At 39.9% G+C, this 17,780-nt stretch overlaps 1 protein-coding gene across 1 annotated transcript in view; it reads left to right on the plus strand.

Annotated features, from left to right (window-relative positions):
* The window catches only part of LOC119654170, a 39,382-nt gene extending 24,746 nt beyond the window's left edge, over window positions 1-14,636 (plus strand). Inside the window, exons 2-9 of the mRNA XM_038059342.1 lie at window positions 2,147-2,314; window positions 6,236-6,319; window positions 6,428-6,565; window positions 6,698-6,837; window positions 6,898-7,275; window positions 7,340-7,796; window positions 7,872-9,200; window positions 12,873-14,636. Of these exons, the coding sequence (XP_037915270.1) occupies window positions 2,147-2,314; window positions 6,236-6,319; window positions 6,428-6,565; window positions 6,698-6,837; window positions 6,898-7,275; window positions 7,340-7,796; window positions 7,872-9,200; window positions 12,873-13,031 (2,853 nt within the window). The 3' untranslated portion in view covers window positions 13,032-14,636. The remainder of the gene's footprint in view (window positions 1-2,146; window positions 2,315-6,235; window positions 6,320-6,427; window positions 6,566-6,697; window positions 6,838-6,897; window positions 7,276-7,339; window positions 7,797-7,871; window positions 9,201-12,872) is intronic.
* Window positions 14,637-17,780: the final 3,144 nt, after the last annotated feature.

Raw genomic sequence — 17,780 nt, forward strand, 5'->3', positions numbered from 1 at the left:
CGAACCAGGCGATATGTTGGTTCTCATAGCGTACACAAAAACACCAAAGATAACGAACTGCGAATTATTCAGTTAGTAGTGTCATACGAAATGTTTTTGGAAGTTTATGCTGAAAGCGGTCCATAAATAAATGTGGGTCTCTCCTGGCGGGACTACTTGATGAATGTCAGAACCAGACTCAGATCACTACCTAGTTGGCATGGTGTTTTTGGCTCGAATAACAACATCGCTTAGAATCCCCTCCAACAATCAGATGAGAAAGAACACTGAAGCCATCCATAACCAAGCCCTCCATTACATCTATATCCGGCAATGCAGACAGAGAAAGGAAACCTGGGAGAACTAACAAGTCTGTGAAATCTACCTGATGATCTAATTATGCTTGTGGGGTGTGCAATATACATCTTTGCCTTGCTGTCTTTTTAGTATTGATTGCATTTACAGTAAATTTCTCAGTTTTTTGAATACATTTTTAAAAAGTTTTTAAGTATGACTTCTGAGGTGGCGGGAAGTAATAATATTTGAGATTGGTGGTTATATTTTTAGTTGGACATTTTCTTTCGAAATGGCTTTTTTAGACTTTATATTATTCATGGTGATCGGTTATTTTTGAGTTTTCAATTACCTACCTACCTGCTCAAAGTAAGGATAATTCCAGAATTTCAGAAACGTTTTGAAATCGCTTAAGCAAGACTTGTTCCGAATCTGCTAATCAAGATCTTTCATTAAATATTTGGCAGGTATAATTTTGGGTAATGATTGCGGTCTCCTCTGGTATGTCTGTTTGGCATTCGGTTGCAGATGCATTTGATTAGACACGCACGCATCCAAAACCAGTTTCAATGGATGGCATTTTGCAAATTCAGGAATATTGTACTGCATAGGCTGCCATCGTTTCATGGTGTAAAATAAGGAGATAATGTATAATTAGTTACCCATAGATGACGCCTGTAACGATGCTGGTTTTGAAACCATTCATCGAGCCAGAATAGAATGCGAAATGATCTGCTTCCCAACGCGGTTGGGCATAATTAGTTGTAATTTGCTGGCTCCAACGCCAACACCGCCTACAACAATCTTCTGCTTTACTTTATTCTTATTTTTCTTCTTTTCTTCACCTCCCCTCCCTACTTCCTCTACGGCTCTTTCTAGTTGAGGATTATTCTCAGGCATACGCCTTTTATTTTTTTACTCCTTCCTTGGTTGAGTTGTTCATTGATAAAGCTGACACCAATATCGGACTTCGTTCTACTCCTCTTTCTCACCTCTTCCTAGTTCACTGTAAAAAACACAATTTTTCTATTCATAATTTTTTATTTTCAAGTTCGGAAGAATGCCATTTTCTTCTCCTTTGGGAAGAAGGCTCTACCACTCCTACTTCCAAAAGACGACTTTACTTTAACTGTCAAATAGCGTCCCATCTCGCTCCTATCATTTTAATCCAAAATCCGCGAGAGATAGTCAACAACTATGCACTTTGCCCACCTCATAACGAATAAGCAACAGGACTTTGTGAAATTCCAGCTTAATATTGGTAATAGCCTTACTAACTTTGCTAAATTTGTTGCTTGTTATGTAATTCACACTAAGAGGTACACGCTTTACACAGATTTCTCTATAGCCTTTGATTCCTTCAATTAAAACATACTTTACTCCACACCTTCTCTGCTCAATTATCACATGCATCGCCACTACCCGTGTTTCATCTCCATCCTATAGAATTCTGGAAGGATCTGTAAAACTATGCCTCTGTTTTGCATTCGTTGGACTGTGCTCTTTAGCAATTCAACTTGGATAACGTGGTGCCTTTGGTGCTCTATTGCTCACTTAAATCCTCCTCCCCATAAGCTAAGTTTCTATAGCTAACTTCGAGATTCATATATATATATCAATTAACCATTATCCTGGTAGTGTTTCCCTTCAAGGGGCTTCATTTTCCGACTTTCTTATGCCAAAGATCCAGTCCTGCTTAGGACTTTTCATCTCCAACGTTAGAAACATCTGTGAATGTTGTTTTATAATTTGGTCTCCCTTCCGCAACTGTAACTAACTCTAGAAGCATTTTACCGTTTCATATACATATATATTATAAAAGCTTACTTTTGATTACTTTCGAATTACAATGAATTTTTTTTTTTCATTTCAGATGATGCGAAAGACAACTATACGGCAGCGCAACTCTTTGCTACTATTTTCGATATTGGCATTTGGTTTTGTAAATATTGCTTCTGGTCAATCCAACTATGCCTCACATGCTAACAATGTGGAGTACCAGGGAGAAGGGTTGCCTGAAGAAGCGACCCTGGATGGAAAGGTAAGATTACGTTTCATTATTTTCTATGCTCTAGTTTCATGACATGATTATAATTTAGAAAGAGATCGATTATTTCAAAGAATGATTCTCAGAAAATACCCAACTGAAAAATCTGAAAAAAAAAAAATTATGTTGAAATTAAAACAGGTTATCGGATACCAGTCCATCCAGCTGAGAGTGAGTACCTGAGTCAAATAAGGGTAATAAACACGGGCTAATGTAGAGCGGTACCGTAGAACTGCAGTGCAGCTTGAATGAAGTGCTCTAACACACTTCAAGGCCCTGATCCCATATGGATTGTTGCGCCAACGAATATTATTATTATTATTAAAATGTACAATGCTGATGATGATGTTAGGTAGCTGCTAATGGCTCTCTCTACCTTCATAGTTTCTCTTTGACCTCACAAGGAGTTTCTCCAATTAATGGCAAGGCGTCTATCGTCATCTACTATTACTATGGTGTTATAATTTGCTAAAACGTTTTACTATTATATAAATTACTGCCGCCATTATTTTTCTCATTACATTGCCTTATTTTTTTGTTCAGCTGTTTTGGTTTGATATATACCCGCATCTTTCCGCGTAACATCACCATTCGAGGCGACTTTTTTCAACTAGGAGAGCAGAGTTGAATGATAAAGTGGCGAATTTTTGGCAGGTTCCACCTGCAGCTAAATGAAACTCTATGGAAGTATATGTCCACTCGTGTTTTTAAGGTTTCTATTGAAAACAGAACCTTATTCAAATCGATTTATTGTCTGTCTCTCGGTGTGCTTACCTATCTGTCTGTCATATGCACTTTTCTCAAAAACCGTTGTACCGTTTGACACCAAATTTGTTGGGAAGGTGAACGCACACGCATGCAGTGAGTTAGCTCGTTCAATGTGGAATTTAAGGAAGGGGTTTCCATATATGCAAATGAGGGGTTTTTTCGCCGAATATAGTCATGTGGGGTACTTTCTAAATCAGGTTTTTACTTTGCGCAATGAGGAAGCGAGGGGGTCATAGAAGAGCCACTTAAATTAAGGGGCCATTCCCAGAAAAATATGAAACAAAATCATGATGATACGTTTATATGACATCTAGGCTCCGAGGTCTGTTCCATACTGATATTTGCTAAAATAATGGCAATAACAATATTTTAATATATTCTTAAAATTTACTGCCAAACCGCAGTAAGTGCTTCCTAGATCCATTTTGCATTAATAAGGGTTTTAATATGGAGCAGCCTACTGGATAGTTTGGTGCAAATCATATTATTATTAACTAAGTCACAGTAGGTCAAAATTGCTTATTTTGCGTCAAATTGGTACTCCCTAAGAGATAAAATGTCAGCCCCACATTGAATTAAACATCGGGTATGTATATACACTACGAGCTATGTATAAATGAAACCATCGAGTACCCATGAAAAATCAACAAAACTTTTCACACATGAAGTGGAGAGCTTTGCTACTTCGCCCCTTCTTTCGTTGTTCATTAGAAGTGGTCCTTTGCGTAAGGAATGAGAGTGTTGACAGATGCTTCCGTTGAAAACATTTGCATATAGTTGCCGGCGGCTCTAAATAGTCATTAGACTCGTGGGGTTAACAATAGTCAACTCGGATCCTCATTTGGAGCATTTCAAACCCAAAGATCTCCCATATCAGATTATTCGAGCTCCTTTCTTCTCTACCCCTGCTATGTCAAAACTTATACGGCATTTTACTTTGGACCTCCTTTTCTCATTGATTTGAAAGCTATTGGTAGATCTATTCGGCCAATTCTATTTGAAGAGCCCTTTTTATTTATTACTATTACATCATTAGTTATTTTAGTTAATCTTTAATTTTCATTTATACACAGATAACTCGCTATGCGATTTCCAAGTTTGTCATAAAGAATATTTTGAAATCATTTCAGCTTTTCCTTATACATCAGTAACCTGTCTTTCCCCAACTTTCGGTTACGGGAAGGAACTAGGTATTCGATTTGGTTCTTGAAGCTAGTGAAAAATCATATTCAGGAACGGAACCCGTTCTTAGATTCACGGTTTCCTGGCCATTAGCATCTTATTTGAACCAAAATGTTTTCAAAATATTATTGTTTTCAGTGTACTTTACTTTATATTAAAGTATCCTATGAAGTTGAGGCGATGAGCTGGAAATATGCTTACCTAGAAACAAACCCTTTGTGTTGAAGCAGTGATTGTGAATGTTTTGAGTGAGCAGATTTGAATTACAATTTTTGCAGGTTTTGGTTGAACACCAAATATATATGAAATGATTTAGCGCTAGTGATCTTAACCCTATTTATATGGGAATCCCACTTACTGTAAACTACCTCCAGCAATCAGGGTATTACTTGGCATGGTGGGCGATGATCCCCAGTAGACTTTTATGATTGGAGCTGTTTCAGATTTTCACGCACTTGCACTCCCTCAACTTGCTTTGTATTTTTGAAGTATTGAAATAACTATAAGCCCGTTTGTCTGTGACTTGAGTATCTGCCCAACTATGTATTCTTTGTACGAACGCCCCCCCACATTGCTAACTCATCCTAGAATCTGGAGTATACAAGGATAAAAGTTCTGGGTATAAATAATGTATACATTTATGCATATAACAGCCCAAGTACTCTACCCCTACCTCATGTCTATGTCATGCACTCACTGTTGATGAATCTATCCATTTCGAGTGCTAGGACATCACTTGGGACCCGGTCTACCATGGACAACACTGACCATCCTTTAGAAGACGTTCAAGCGTCGAACGGTAAACTCAAATTATGTTTTCTGCTTCAAGGGTTTCAAGTATAGGCCTTTAGCTACGACCAATATCGCAAATGTTCAGAAACTTTTTCGCAAAAGCTATGGTGATGTTCGGTTTTTGGTACCCATGGATGAGGTTGAACTTGACATTTTATAGCTAACTTCAAGATACACGTATGTCCACTAGTCATGATCTTGGAAGTGTTTCCTTTCATGGGGCTTCATTTTCTTTATGCCAAAGGCAGAACATTTTCTCATGCATTGTGTGTAACAGGCAGATAGGGCGATATGATTCAGGTTTTGCTGGGCATTCATTGGATTTGGATGGTATTGCAATTCTAACTTTTCATTTCAACAGAGAATATTCAAGAATATTCATTATTTCCGGCTCATGATAAAGGCGTTAGCAGATGCATCTGCTCTAGTGCGTACCATATATTCTAAAGTATTATTTCGAATGTCATTTAAACCTTGAGGCAAGGTTGATGTCATCCTCCATATGCAGTTGCCCAAAATAATGTTCCCTATGTACCCTTTTCAACTTATCTCGAAGATACTTAAATGCGCACTACCTGGTCTTTCTGTACTTTGTAATTTCATTAGTCTACCAAATGTTAAGTTTCACTTTGTGACTTGCTTCCGATCATATTTCCATAACATGCTTCTGTATCCTGGGTATGCTGTCCAACTACTATATCTCGAAAAATAAAAAAAGCGAAGACGGCTTTACGGTATCTTACCAGGGCAGAGGCAACTAGCCAGACGCTGCCTCACCTCTGTCCTACGAGCAGCATGACCGAAGTGGTTCGGGGAGCAACTTACTTTCTTCCCCGTCCGTCTCCATTTTTTATTTTTTGTAATTTGGATGCTAAGTTCAAACGAGAGATCCGTGGAACAAAAAAAAAGGGAGTGGGGTAGGAAAAACTGTTGATTGGCACATGGCTTCCGATACGTATCTGAAAATCAACCGGTTTTTCTGCTCCCACATAATTCATTTCTGATCCTACTTTTTCAATTGTTTAGTACAACATTTTTTTTCCTCTTGTTAATTGAAACAGTACTACAACGTTGTTGTCCTATTTGTAGTTTATTCAAAATTGATGCCCCAAACAATATTTTCCAACTAATTCTCTAAGATTCTCAAATACTTTCATTTTTTTGTTAACGCAGGTTACGAAACTAGATGACTTAAGTCCGATCATATTCTTAAATCGAACGAAAGCTGTTTTGAATTGCGGAGCAGGTTCCATGCAGGTAAATGCTTTATTTTATCCACCTGTTGAAAATATTTAATAAAAAAAATAAATAAAAAATAAAAAAATTAATAAACAATAAAAAAATTATTTTCATATAACTTTTCAGGTGGATTTGAAATTCAACGAACGATTTTATGGAATCGCATATGCAGACTTTGATCGAAATAGTGCCTGTCAAGTACTCGGCAAAGGAGACCACAGCTACCGTTTGGAATTACCACTCAAGGGATGTGGAACAAAACAGGTGAGAACATTTAACAATTTGTCTTATAGTTCGTCACACACAGGAATGATCCAAGGTTGATTAATCAAATAAATTAATAAGAAGTCAATTTTTTTCTCATTTTTATGGTATTATTGTAAATATTCATTTCAGGATCCACAACGTGTTTTCACAAACAATATTGTTGTACGGTTTCATCCTGGTCTAGAAATGGACGGTGATGAGATTATAACTATAGTATGTCGTTACCCTCCGCCGGTTGCACCAATTCCAGCTGGTTTACCTGCTCCTATGTAAGATTTTCAAATCGTTCAATATTTCCACGTTAAAACGATCCAACATGTTTTTTTTAGTTTGAACGCCGTAGTTCCTGCTTCCGTTGTCGAGCCTCCACTGAAAGGAATTCAAATTCTTATGATTATTTGCGCAATTATGTTCCTAACTTTACTTCTTCTTGGACTTGGAGTGTCGTACTATTGTTTGAGACGCCGGCCAATTCCGGTGGTACGTCGTCTGCCAATGTCCATGGGAAGTGGATCAGAAATCACCAAATTGAGCGGTAGTAGTTTAGGCAACATCTCTGCATTTGAAGGTCTGAAAATTCCGCGTGCGCATGCACCTTTGGCGGTTGTCCATAGTTCATCTGGAAGTGATGGCCCATTAATCTCAGACACTATTCCGTCAGATTATCCCAGTGAATCTCATTCAGAGATTGAAGAAATTGATACACGGTAGGAGTAAAAGGAAATTTTCTGCTTTGGTTACTTTTGTTCATATCAACAATTAATTTTCTAGGTCATTGCCAGCTAGCTCAGCCGGAAGCTATGAAAACCGTGCGTTTGTTCAAGAAACTTCCAGCTTATATAGTGAAAACTATGGCCATACTCAAGAATTCCAGGCTGCAAACGCTATTGCTCAAGCTTCTATGGTTCCTCGCCATCCAATTGCTGTCAAAGAGAGTTCACCGCAATTCGATGTTCAAGTCCGCGTTAAACGGGCTCCGCCATTGCCACCATCTCCTATGACTTCAGATACAGAAAGTGTTGCTACCAGTCGTCATGATCGTAACAATCTTTCCACAATTATGGAAAGTCATGAAGATCGCGAGAGTGTTATTACAATGGATTCACTGCCACAGGATGTTGCTCACAGTCAGTTTACTTATATTCCAGAGTTACATGCTGCGCCTAAGCTAGATACTCCACCAGAGCCTGGTTTCGCTAGGGTTGAAAGGAAAGAACAGACTGAGGTGGTAAGCATTTGTAAAGGAGGAAATTGGTCGAAAATGTTTTCATTAATTTTCTTTTAAATTTGCCATTTTTCATAGCGTCACCGCTGGCCAGTCGACTTCGCCGAGCCCCCACCAGTCAGTGAAACCCGCAGTCTTGTATCATTGGGCACCGAAATGACTGATACGCATTCAGTTAGCGAAATGTTGGATACATCGCATCTCTATCCAATGCCATACCATACCAGTGTTGACATTGAGCAAGTAATTGAGCCACCAATTGTTGTTAAGAAGCCACAAATTTCATCTCATACCGTGGATGATGTTTTCTTACGCACTATCACCGAGAAGAAAACGATTGAAGACATCGAGAGCCATAAACGCCGCGTCACTGAATATAAGGCGAAACCAATACCAGATCCTACATGGGACGTTACCATTCGCAATTACCCCACCGAGGATCAGATCCAGAACCGATGGGAGAACTTCTCAGACATCTCCAGTGCATCCGGAATGACACTTACTCCAAAAATGGAGCGCGCTTCACTAAGTTTACCACCAGCTCAATACATCAGCGAAAGCGGAGAGAAACTCACCAGTCCTGAACTCGTAGGAAATATGAAGCCAATTGAAATTCCACCACAGGATAGGGCTGTTCCTAACTGGGATATCTTGATTCGTGTTCTTGAGAACGCGGATATGCCTGAAGTTGACGACACAAGTTCAGTTCACTCTTCAGTGTACCCGCTAACTAGACAACTTAGCTACGAGGACAAGACAAAGTGGAAGGAAATCATAACCACGCAATCGACCTTGCGTACTATGCTTTCGGAAGCAGTTGTGCGAGAAGATTTTGAACGTATCCGCAACGACATCCGTTATGAACGTATCTTCGAACCACAAACCTGGGACGTACTGATTCGAATTTTAGCTCCACCAGAGGACGATGTCGATGGCCGCGTAATTCGTCGTAACAAAAATAAGAAGGAAGCATGGGATACTCGTTCTCGTCGCAGCTCGCTGCCAACTCTTTACGAATATGACAGTGATGGAGGTTCCAGCGTACGAACAATTCGTAATGATCCCATGCCAAGTACGAGCGGTGGCTACCAACAGCATCCGCGATCACGGCGTACTTCACGATCATCGTACCGATCTGACAATGTTGACATGCGGTCCATGTCTGAAATGACGGTTGATTTCGGTCGCCCCGATCACTTCGATAACATTTCAGAGGGTAGCTCAATCTTCCCTCAACGCTATTATGACGAAGAAGGGTATGAAGGCAGATCAGTACAACGATCGTTGAGTCATCCAAGTCTTGCAAGATCGGCTAGTGAGTTCACAGAACATTGGATCGCTCCTGAAGGATCAGACATGTCATCGCCCGATACTACACCACGTGCTCGACGATCACAGCGAGTTTTGGTAAAATGAATTACTTGTTTATGTTATATAATCTAAGGGTTGTGAAAATTTTTTAAAGAATGTTAGAGCGAAGTCTTTCTAAGATGACATCGATATTTGCGCTCGATTATTACAAAAGAAGGATAGGTTGGGGTACTACCGTAGTTTCCAGTAGTATATCTCCTAAAGTCTTGTCTTAATTTGCGGAATCCATTCAAATTGCAAGGGCTAGTTTTTTCTTCTGCCTGGTTGATATAGACATTTGAGGATACTACTCCACTTTCTGAAGGTGTTAGATGAGCAATGTCCCGTTGCGATGTCGTGTTGCTTTTCATAAGGGACAATATTGCAGCTCAGATTCCTTTTTGGAGATTTTTGCATTTGACCGAATTTAAAGTAACGCCACTTCTCTCGTATTAAAAAAGCCTCATTATGAGGCAACTCTTTTTTAACCGAGCTTAGGGACACCTAGTTTAGCCGAAGAACCCTTGTGTCATTAATTTGGAGCGCTTACCAACGGCAACTACCCCTCAACCCAGATCCTCGACCATTATTCTCGCCCTAATTATTGATCATACTCGCCCAAAATCCATACTGTTGCCCGGAAAGATCATCTGCTAGTTCGATGAACAGGAACAGCCTCTATATATGATATATGACTCTCTATAAAAATGTTCACGTAGTGGCTCCACTCCTTCCGCCATGCCAAATTTAAACGTGCTTATCCATTTACTGGTGCTTGAACTTGGCAGTTAAGTTGAGATATCCATCCTTTTATCTCTAATATGACCGCAAATCTTCGGTAATTCTAAGGATCGAAAGGACTTCCTGTTGAACAGTTAATTAACGTCCACCCTTCTCTTGCTGCCGAAACAGGGTTGTAGTTATTTTGAACAAGAGCCATGGGCATGTTGCTTCTGGTGATTCTTTCCCATATCTTCGACATAAACAGTAGATCCATAGATTCTAGTTATCCTCTAGACGTTGTAGGTTGTAAAAATCTCATTTACTTCTGCGTGTGTGTTTTTAAGGCTACTTCGGTGATCTTGAAATTCTCTTACAAATTAAGAGCTGGTTTGAAGTGATGCAAAATCGTTTAAAGTGGATTGATTTTACCACGTCTCTATTCCTTCAATTCTCTACGATACCCTTACATGTCGTGCTTCGGTTGTATTCGTTACATATATCCCTGCCCGTGTTTTTTTAATCAATCCATGTACCATAGAATCTGATTTCTTAGATCCTCCTTGATTATTGAGGTGACGATTTTGGAATCCTGGCAGAACTTTTTTTGATATCATCTCACTGTCGGCTTTCAGAGTTGGGTTTTCGTGGTTGACCGTTTACTTCGGGTAAGCATATCAAGACTCTCGTCTATCCTTATTATAAGGTCAAAGATGGTGATGGGAGCTGCAACAGCACCTCCAGTTTAAGGGCGAATGGAGTCTTTTTCTACCGATGAAATAGGTGACAATTTGAAGCCTGGATAAGTGTTCTCTCTCTGCTCTATTTTTAGTCGAAAATTTGAGAGGCTCAAGTTTCTTCTTGCAAAGTAAATTCAAAGGGAACATTTTTCTTGAAATATTTCTTCGCTTTTCTAGCCCTGCTCTTTTCCTTATAGTTACCCCATTTTTTTCATTCCCTTTGTGAAGAAGATGAGTTGATTATAAATGGCGCCCCACCTTGGGTCTTGTTTCATGACGATGCGATTCCTAGAAAAAGCTTATTATGGACCCAACTTTGCATTGAATTCCTGGATACTTGGATCGATTATATCGGTCCCCTTAATAGGGTTGGTGTGCAATTGTGTTTACCTTTCTTGAGTAAAGTTCTTTTCGATTATTAGTTGCTTGTACCATCTTTGTGAAGTGTTCTTTTCTTCATATTCTATCTAAGCCTATATAGTGCATTTTCTGTTATTTTCTTCAAAGCGCGTCATAAAAGTTTGGCATTTTTATATTCGTTTGGTGGATTTAAATCTCACAAATGATTCCCTTCCTGAAGCCTCTCAAAAGATAAACATTTGCAATTGAAAGTTGGATGTTTGAGAGGTTTTTCCATTCTTCCATGATTTTGTTTTGAATGGTAATTCTTCATTTACAATTTTCATGAATTTTGTCATTCTTCTTTCCTTGGGGACAATAATTGTCCAAAGTGTGATTACTCGCCAATAAGACGTCATTGGTATGCCTCAGTTTTTACCTATCTGCCAGCTCTTCTTTCTCGTGGAAAAGGAAATTGAGACTGTAGCTAATATCAGTCCGCCGGGAAGCCTCTCCGTTTGTGACGTTTCTCATAAAAAAGTTCCGGGCAGTTTCAGTTTTGACGACCGACCACAATGAAATACAACTATCATTTCGACTTACCCAGAACAGAGCGATTTCAGTACCTATGATCAATGCTATCCTGTTGGCGTTCTTTGTGATCGATACATTAGCGGACATCTCACATCCAAAATTTACCGCAATGTCGCCTGCTTTGTCGCCTTCCATAGTTCTGAGCTTTGGCCGACTACAAAAAGTAATGAATAGCGCCTCATGGAAATGGAGACAAAGATATTGCGTTGAACCAATGGTACAACACGCTATGATCACATTAGAAATTAAGACATCAGTATCTATATGGGGTTGCAGAGGGGCATTTTCGATGGTATGGACATGCAATTCCTGCTGATAGAAACTCATTTAACAAGATATCTAAATATCGAATTGGATGAAAATCGATTGAAGGGCCAGCCGGAATAACATTGGCTTGACACGCTAGATGGTGAATTGAGAATCTGTTGATTCCATCCAGATAGGGCGCATTACCGAGCAAATCGACGCATCCGATCAAGGCGAATTGATCCTGCTTCTAATCGGGACAAAGGCTGAAGAAGAATAAGAGGTTTATGGGCCCAGGTATCGTAAACTGGAAAATTCTAGGTGATTCGCTAAAGCATTCCTTAACGGACGAAAAATTGTTCGAATTGTTAGCCCAAGCCTTAAACTGAGATACAACTGTCAGAGATGGATGCCCCCTTTTACAATTGAACATATTTTCTTAAGCCCCATTTGGTCTGCTGGAATCGTGAGTAGATAGGACATTTTAATGAAAACTGTCGGGAAGAATCCACCATTTTCTCTCCGGCTTCTAGACATCGACGATGAGTGTAGTGGGGAGACTGACTTCCCTGCCGCCTTGGCCAACGCATGGTCTTTGTAATGTTACACTTACTGCTAGTGGTTAACATTGTGTTAGGAAAATAATGAAGCCTAACTTACCCGCAAGGGTTAGATCTGCATTGAAGTCCATGCGTTATGGACGATTATGCCTTTTGACTATTTCTTTCTGATTTTCTCTCTCTATGATTATGCACTGCTCTATGATCCTATTGGAGTAATCAATTGTAAGCTTCCCGGAATCTGAACAAAAAAATAACACGCGCATCCTGAATGAAACGGGCATTAACGTGCGTTTCATGTTTGTCATGTTCCTTTTCTGACATTGGGATGCAATAACTGATGATGACGAGTCAGTTTCTAATTCCTTGAGTTTAGTTTCCTTTGACTTTTTTTTTTATCAGGATATCCCTTCTTATTGCTGTTTACATTGCTTGATGGGTATATGTTGCGGTATTCCGTTAGCTAAAATGAACTTGTTATTTTCTTTATTTCTTATATATTTATTTTATTGTTTATGATCTATTTTCAGACAACATTCCAATCACGCCCCGTTCAGGCACCTGCTCCACCGACGCGGAATCGACGTGGAAGTGGTAGTACCCAGGTTGTCACCCAAACACAATATGTCGAATCGCGTGTAAGTACTTTCCAAACGGACGACGGGGATAAGAGGCCACGCGAATGGTGAATACCGAAATAACCAAACTCCCTACGAGTGACTGAAAAGGACAGTTGGAGAGAAAAAGAGTGTAAATTTTACTATTACTAAAAGTTGTCACAAGAATAATGACCATTGCGAAAGTGAGTTTTAAGTAAAAGCAGTTAGCTCAGTAGGGAATACTATTTTTGTGTTATCTTAGAAGCATCCATTGCTACTCGAAGAGAGCCTGAACGCTACAGCACTGCCTGTGGGTCGAAATCAATTGAAATTGTTTAAATAAGTGAAATATGCAAAATGATTCCATATCGCTTGAACATTAACCAGAAATATAACACTAAGTGCCAATACTTTTTAACTGTTATTATGATATTTGTATTTCTATTTTAAAGTACTACCAATATTAATTTTAATCAATAAAATCAAAATCTTTTTAGCAATAAGGTCCTCGCAAATTGTCTGTCTGCGATCAAATTTTACCTAAACAGGCCAAGATTAAAGTATGCTGACTCAGCCCTTAATTATGAAGACAGTATTTCCTTGACCTTCTTCTGAAACTGACTTTCTGAAAGTCCCGCCTAATGTGAGATAGTTTTTCTACCATTTTCCAGGAACGTTAGGTGGTGGTAGCAGGCAGACAATTGCTATATACAACTATTCAAATTACTATTTCTTATCTCACCTTGCCCCGTTTAAAATACCATGAGATAAATGTGATAGTAATCAATGATTGGATGATTCATTTGTTTTCATTATTCCACGATAGGTTCAATGGTTTTAGGAATTTAGTTAGTGCTGGCCTTTGTGGAAAGCTGCAAACGAATGAAGGTTTTTAACTTTTATGAAATTAATGTATCTTAACTTTATGAATCCAAGGTTGAAACAACTTATGAGTTGCTACAAAAGGTCGGAAAGAGAAGGTTAGGGTATATTTTTTCCCGCAATACAAACGTCGAAATCAATGATTCTAGCCCCTATTTCCTCCTAAGCTGCAAGCAGAACTGTAGAGTTGAAAGTACTATTTTAACTACAATTTGAACACATAAAGTCGTAATGAGAAGACGTGGGTGATAAAGATGCGAGTAAGTTTTTAGCTACCGCGACCCGGTGGAGGGACACCAGTTCTAACACAAACAAGTATTTAAGCCATCCGAAAAATAAATATAAGCGTTCTTATCTTTCATATCATATGAAATTTCTCCATACATAAACATTCCAGAATATTTGACCAATTTTACTTTCGGGGCCTTTAGCGTAAGTCAAACACATTCTCAACTCAGTTTCGTCTTGCACAATTCGTAAAAATAATTTGTGTACATATTGTTCTTTGAAAATTTATTATTAGATTCTCCAGTGATTACGATGTAATAAGTATCATATCAAATTTTATAATTTTTTATTGTAAATTCGAAATTTGAATGAATTCGGTGCAAAAGAAAGAAACAAAAAATAATCAAATCGTAAAAATGAGATTTCTTTAATTATGTATTTCATAAATTCTAAATATTTCTACCAATTACGAAATAGTTCGCTTAAATTCTTAAGGATTTAAATGATGATAAAATGTGTATAAAATAATATTACAAACGCTTCTACACAAATTAACAAATAAAGGAAATATTCGACTAACATCAATGGTGCTTTTATGTTCGAGGTCACATGCTTTCAGGTTCAGGAACTGAGTCCTGCTGTTCCCAAAGGGTCAGGATAATCAGATTCGACATTAAGGGTAACTCCGAAATAGAAAGAATAATAAGGAATCCCAGCAGAACGGATTGGGAATCCTACGCAATGCACTTGAGCAACAACATTGCCGACCTTCAAGGGGGCGGTAACATCAGGAGTGAACTGGAATTAGAAACTGTGGTGGGAAACCTCAACACAATCGTCATTAACGCATGTGAGGCCAGCTGTCTGGCTAAGACAGTCAAGTCATCAAGGGATGTACCATGGTGGAACAAGAACCTAGCCAGAATGAGAACAGAGGCACGAAAACTCTTTAACCGGGCAAAACAAACGGGGGACTGGCAGAGTTATAAAAATGCACTGATTGCGTATAGCAACGCGATCAGGGAAGCAAAACGGAACAGCTTCAGAGCATTCTGTGAAGGGATCGAACAGATCGCAGAAGCAACCAGGCTGTACAAGGCTGTAGCCAAAGACGGGGGAATATCCTCTGTCTGCTTGAAAAAGGAAGATGGGACATTTACCGATAATGAGGAGGACAGGGTACACCTGCTTCTCAGAACTCATTTCCCGGGGTCCGACCCCACGGTGGCAGGCAACAACAGTCTCCCTGATACCCCAAAAACGAATAAAAGGGGAAGGAAGGAGAGCTGGAAACTAGCAAAAGAGGTATGCACAGAAACTAGGCTAAGATGGGCAGTGAGAACTTTTAAACCACTGAAATCTCCAGGAGTAGATGGCATTTTTCCACCACTTATCTAGAGATTCCTAGGAATTATCTGACAGTCTGTTCTGAGGGTGGTAAGGGGGAGCATAGCACTGGGATACATACCAAGGGCATGGAGACGGGCAAAAGTGGTCTTTATTCTGAAAATCTTTCAGACCAATTTGCCTAACATCGTTCGTACTCAAAATGGTGGAGAAGGTCATAGACAACTATATTAGCACTAACGTTCTAAAGCGCAATCCCCTACATCACTGTCAGTACGCTTACCGGGCAGGACGGTCAACTGAAACTGTTCTGTATCAGCTGACAGAGATACTACGGGATGCCATAAACACAAAAGAAATTGCACTGATGCCCTCAGCCGCAAAGGAGTGGGAAACACCTGGCATTCTGGATGGGGAAAATGCTAGAAAGCAGGCAAATAGAGGTACCGACAGATACAAATTCTATTATCATGAACACCACTCAAGGCTGCTGGGGTACTATCGCTGCTGATGTGGAGTATGGTAGTGGATGAACTCCTGGACGTGTTAACAAATACTGGAATACAAGTCCAGGGTTACGCGGACGACATTGTTTTAATCTGTAGGGGCAAATATGAAGATACCCTATATGATAGAATCCAAACTGGATTAAGGTTTACTAGTGCCTGGTGCAGAAAGGTCGGACTGCGGATCAATTCAGCCAAAACCACCATAGCACCATTCACTAGGAGGCGTAAACTCGATCACCTGATAGCCATAACATTACATGATATGGAGGTGAAACCAGAATTACGCTATACCAAAAATTACTCTGGAAGACACATGTCGGAAACACTTGTCGGAAAGCCACGAGGGCTCTGATGACTTGCAGATCCATAGCAGGAAAAAAATGGGGTTGCAGCCCGAAGATACTACTTTGGATATATACTGCAATAGTAAAGCCAATGATTACCTATGGAGCGGTAATCTGGGCAGAAAGAACCCAACTCAGCACACAAGCCAGGGAATTACATAAGCTTCAAAGGCTGGCTTGCGTGTGTATCAGTGCAATGAAGAGTTGCCCAACGGATAACATGACAACGAGGTTTCACTTCCATAAGAAATTTGACACACGTTGGAGTAACAAGGCAAATTGGGAGAGCGTGGCTACGACATACGGCTTAAACCAGCAACTGATTACTTGGTACACTGACGGATCCCTCACAGCAGAGGGAGCGGGTGCCGGTTTCATTAGTCCAAGGAAAATGTACTTTGAGCCAATGGGCAGATACACTAGCATATTTCAGACGGAAATATACGCCATAGACAAATGTGCCTCCCTTAATCTGCAAAGGAACTACGGTTGGCAGAACATAGCTATTCTCACCGATAGCCAACCAGCGATGAAGGCACTTAGGTCCAACCAGGTGAACTCTAAACTGGTATGGGAATGCCTTGAGAGACTGAATACACTCAGCTCGTTTAACAAGGTCTGGATACTTTGGGTTCCAGGCCATGCTGGGTTGGAAGTCAACGAGGCAGTGGATGAACGAGCCAGGAAGGGAGCAGGGACGCCTTTACACGGGCCAGAACCCTTCTGTGGAATCGGAAACGGTTTCATGGCTATGAATCTAAGAAATGAAGAGGAACGGTTGAGGGAACTGTACTGGGCGGGCCTACCAGGGATGGAGCAGTGCAGGGTGCTTATTGGGGGATATGAACCCATACGCACAAAGGATTGTTTAAACCTCACCAAAAAGAATCTCGGAATCATAGTGGGAATTCTCACTGGTCATTGTCGGCTGAACTACCACCTAGGGAAGCTAGGGATATCTACGGACACTGCGTGCAGGTTTTGTGAGGAGTATGACGAAACCTCTATACACGTCCTGGGACAGTGTCCAGCACTTGTGCAAAATAGGCCGAGGCATCAGAACACTTAATACCAGATGCAAAGCTGAAATATCTGGAAGTAGGGAACATAGTAAAGTTCCTAACGGTTATATGCCTGTTTGAGATACTATGATCAATAGGTACACTATAACCAGTAAAAGGGGCACAATAGTTCCCTTAACAGAATAATAATAATCCCAAAGGGTCTCAGTTATGAACAAGGAAGATAAATAGGATAATCTAACAACATATTATTCGCAGAGGGAGACCTGAAGGTAAAAATGTATTTTATGCTTAAAACTAGTATAGGAAAAGTAGTTTGGGGAACCAAGCATCAAAGGATAGTAAGACCGAGATACACACAGTTGTGGAATCGTCGAAGAACGCAAATATCTGCACTTGGTCTGTCAGCAAAGGAGCCTTTGAGACAGACGTTAGAATAAGGGGGGGTGGGTTAGATTAAGTTAAAATCAAAGAAGAAATGTAATCTGGCATTCAAGATCAAGCAGG

Source organism: Hermetia illucens, chromosome 4, assembly GCF_905115235.1.
Source record: "Hermetia illucens chromosome 4, iHerIll2.2.curated.20191125, whole genome shotgun sequence".
Lineage (NCBI taxonomy): Eukaryota > Metazoa > Arthropoda > Insecta > Diptera > Stratiomyidae > Hermetia > Hermetia illucens.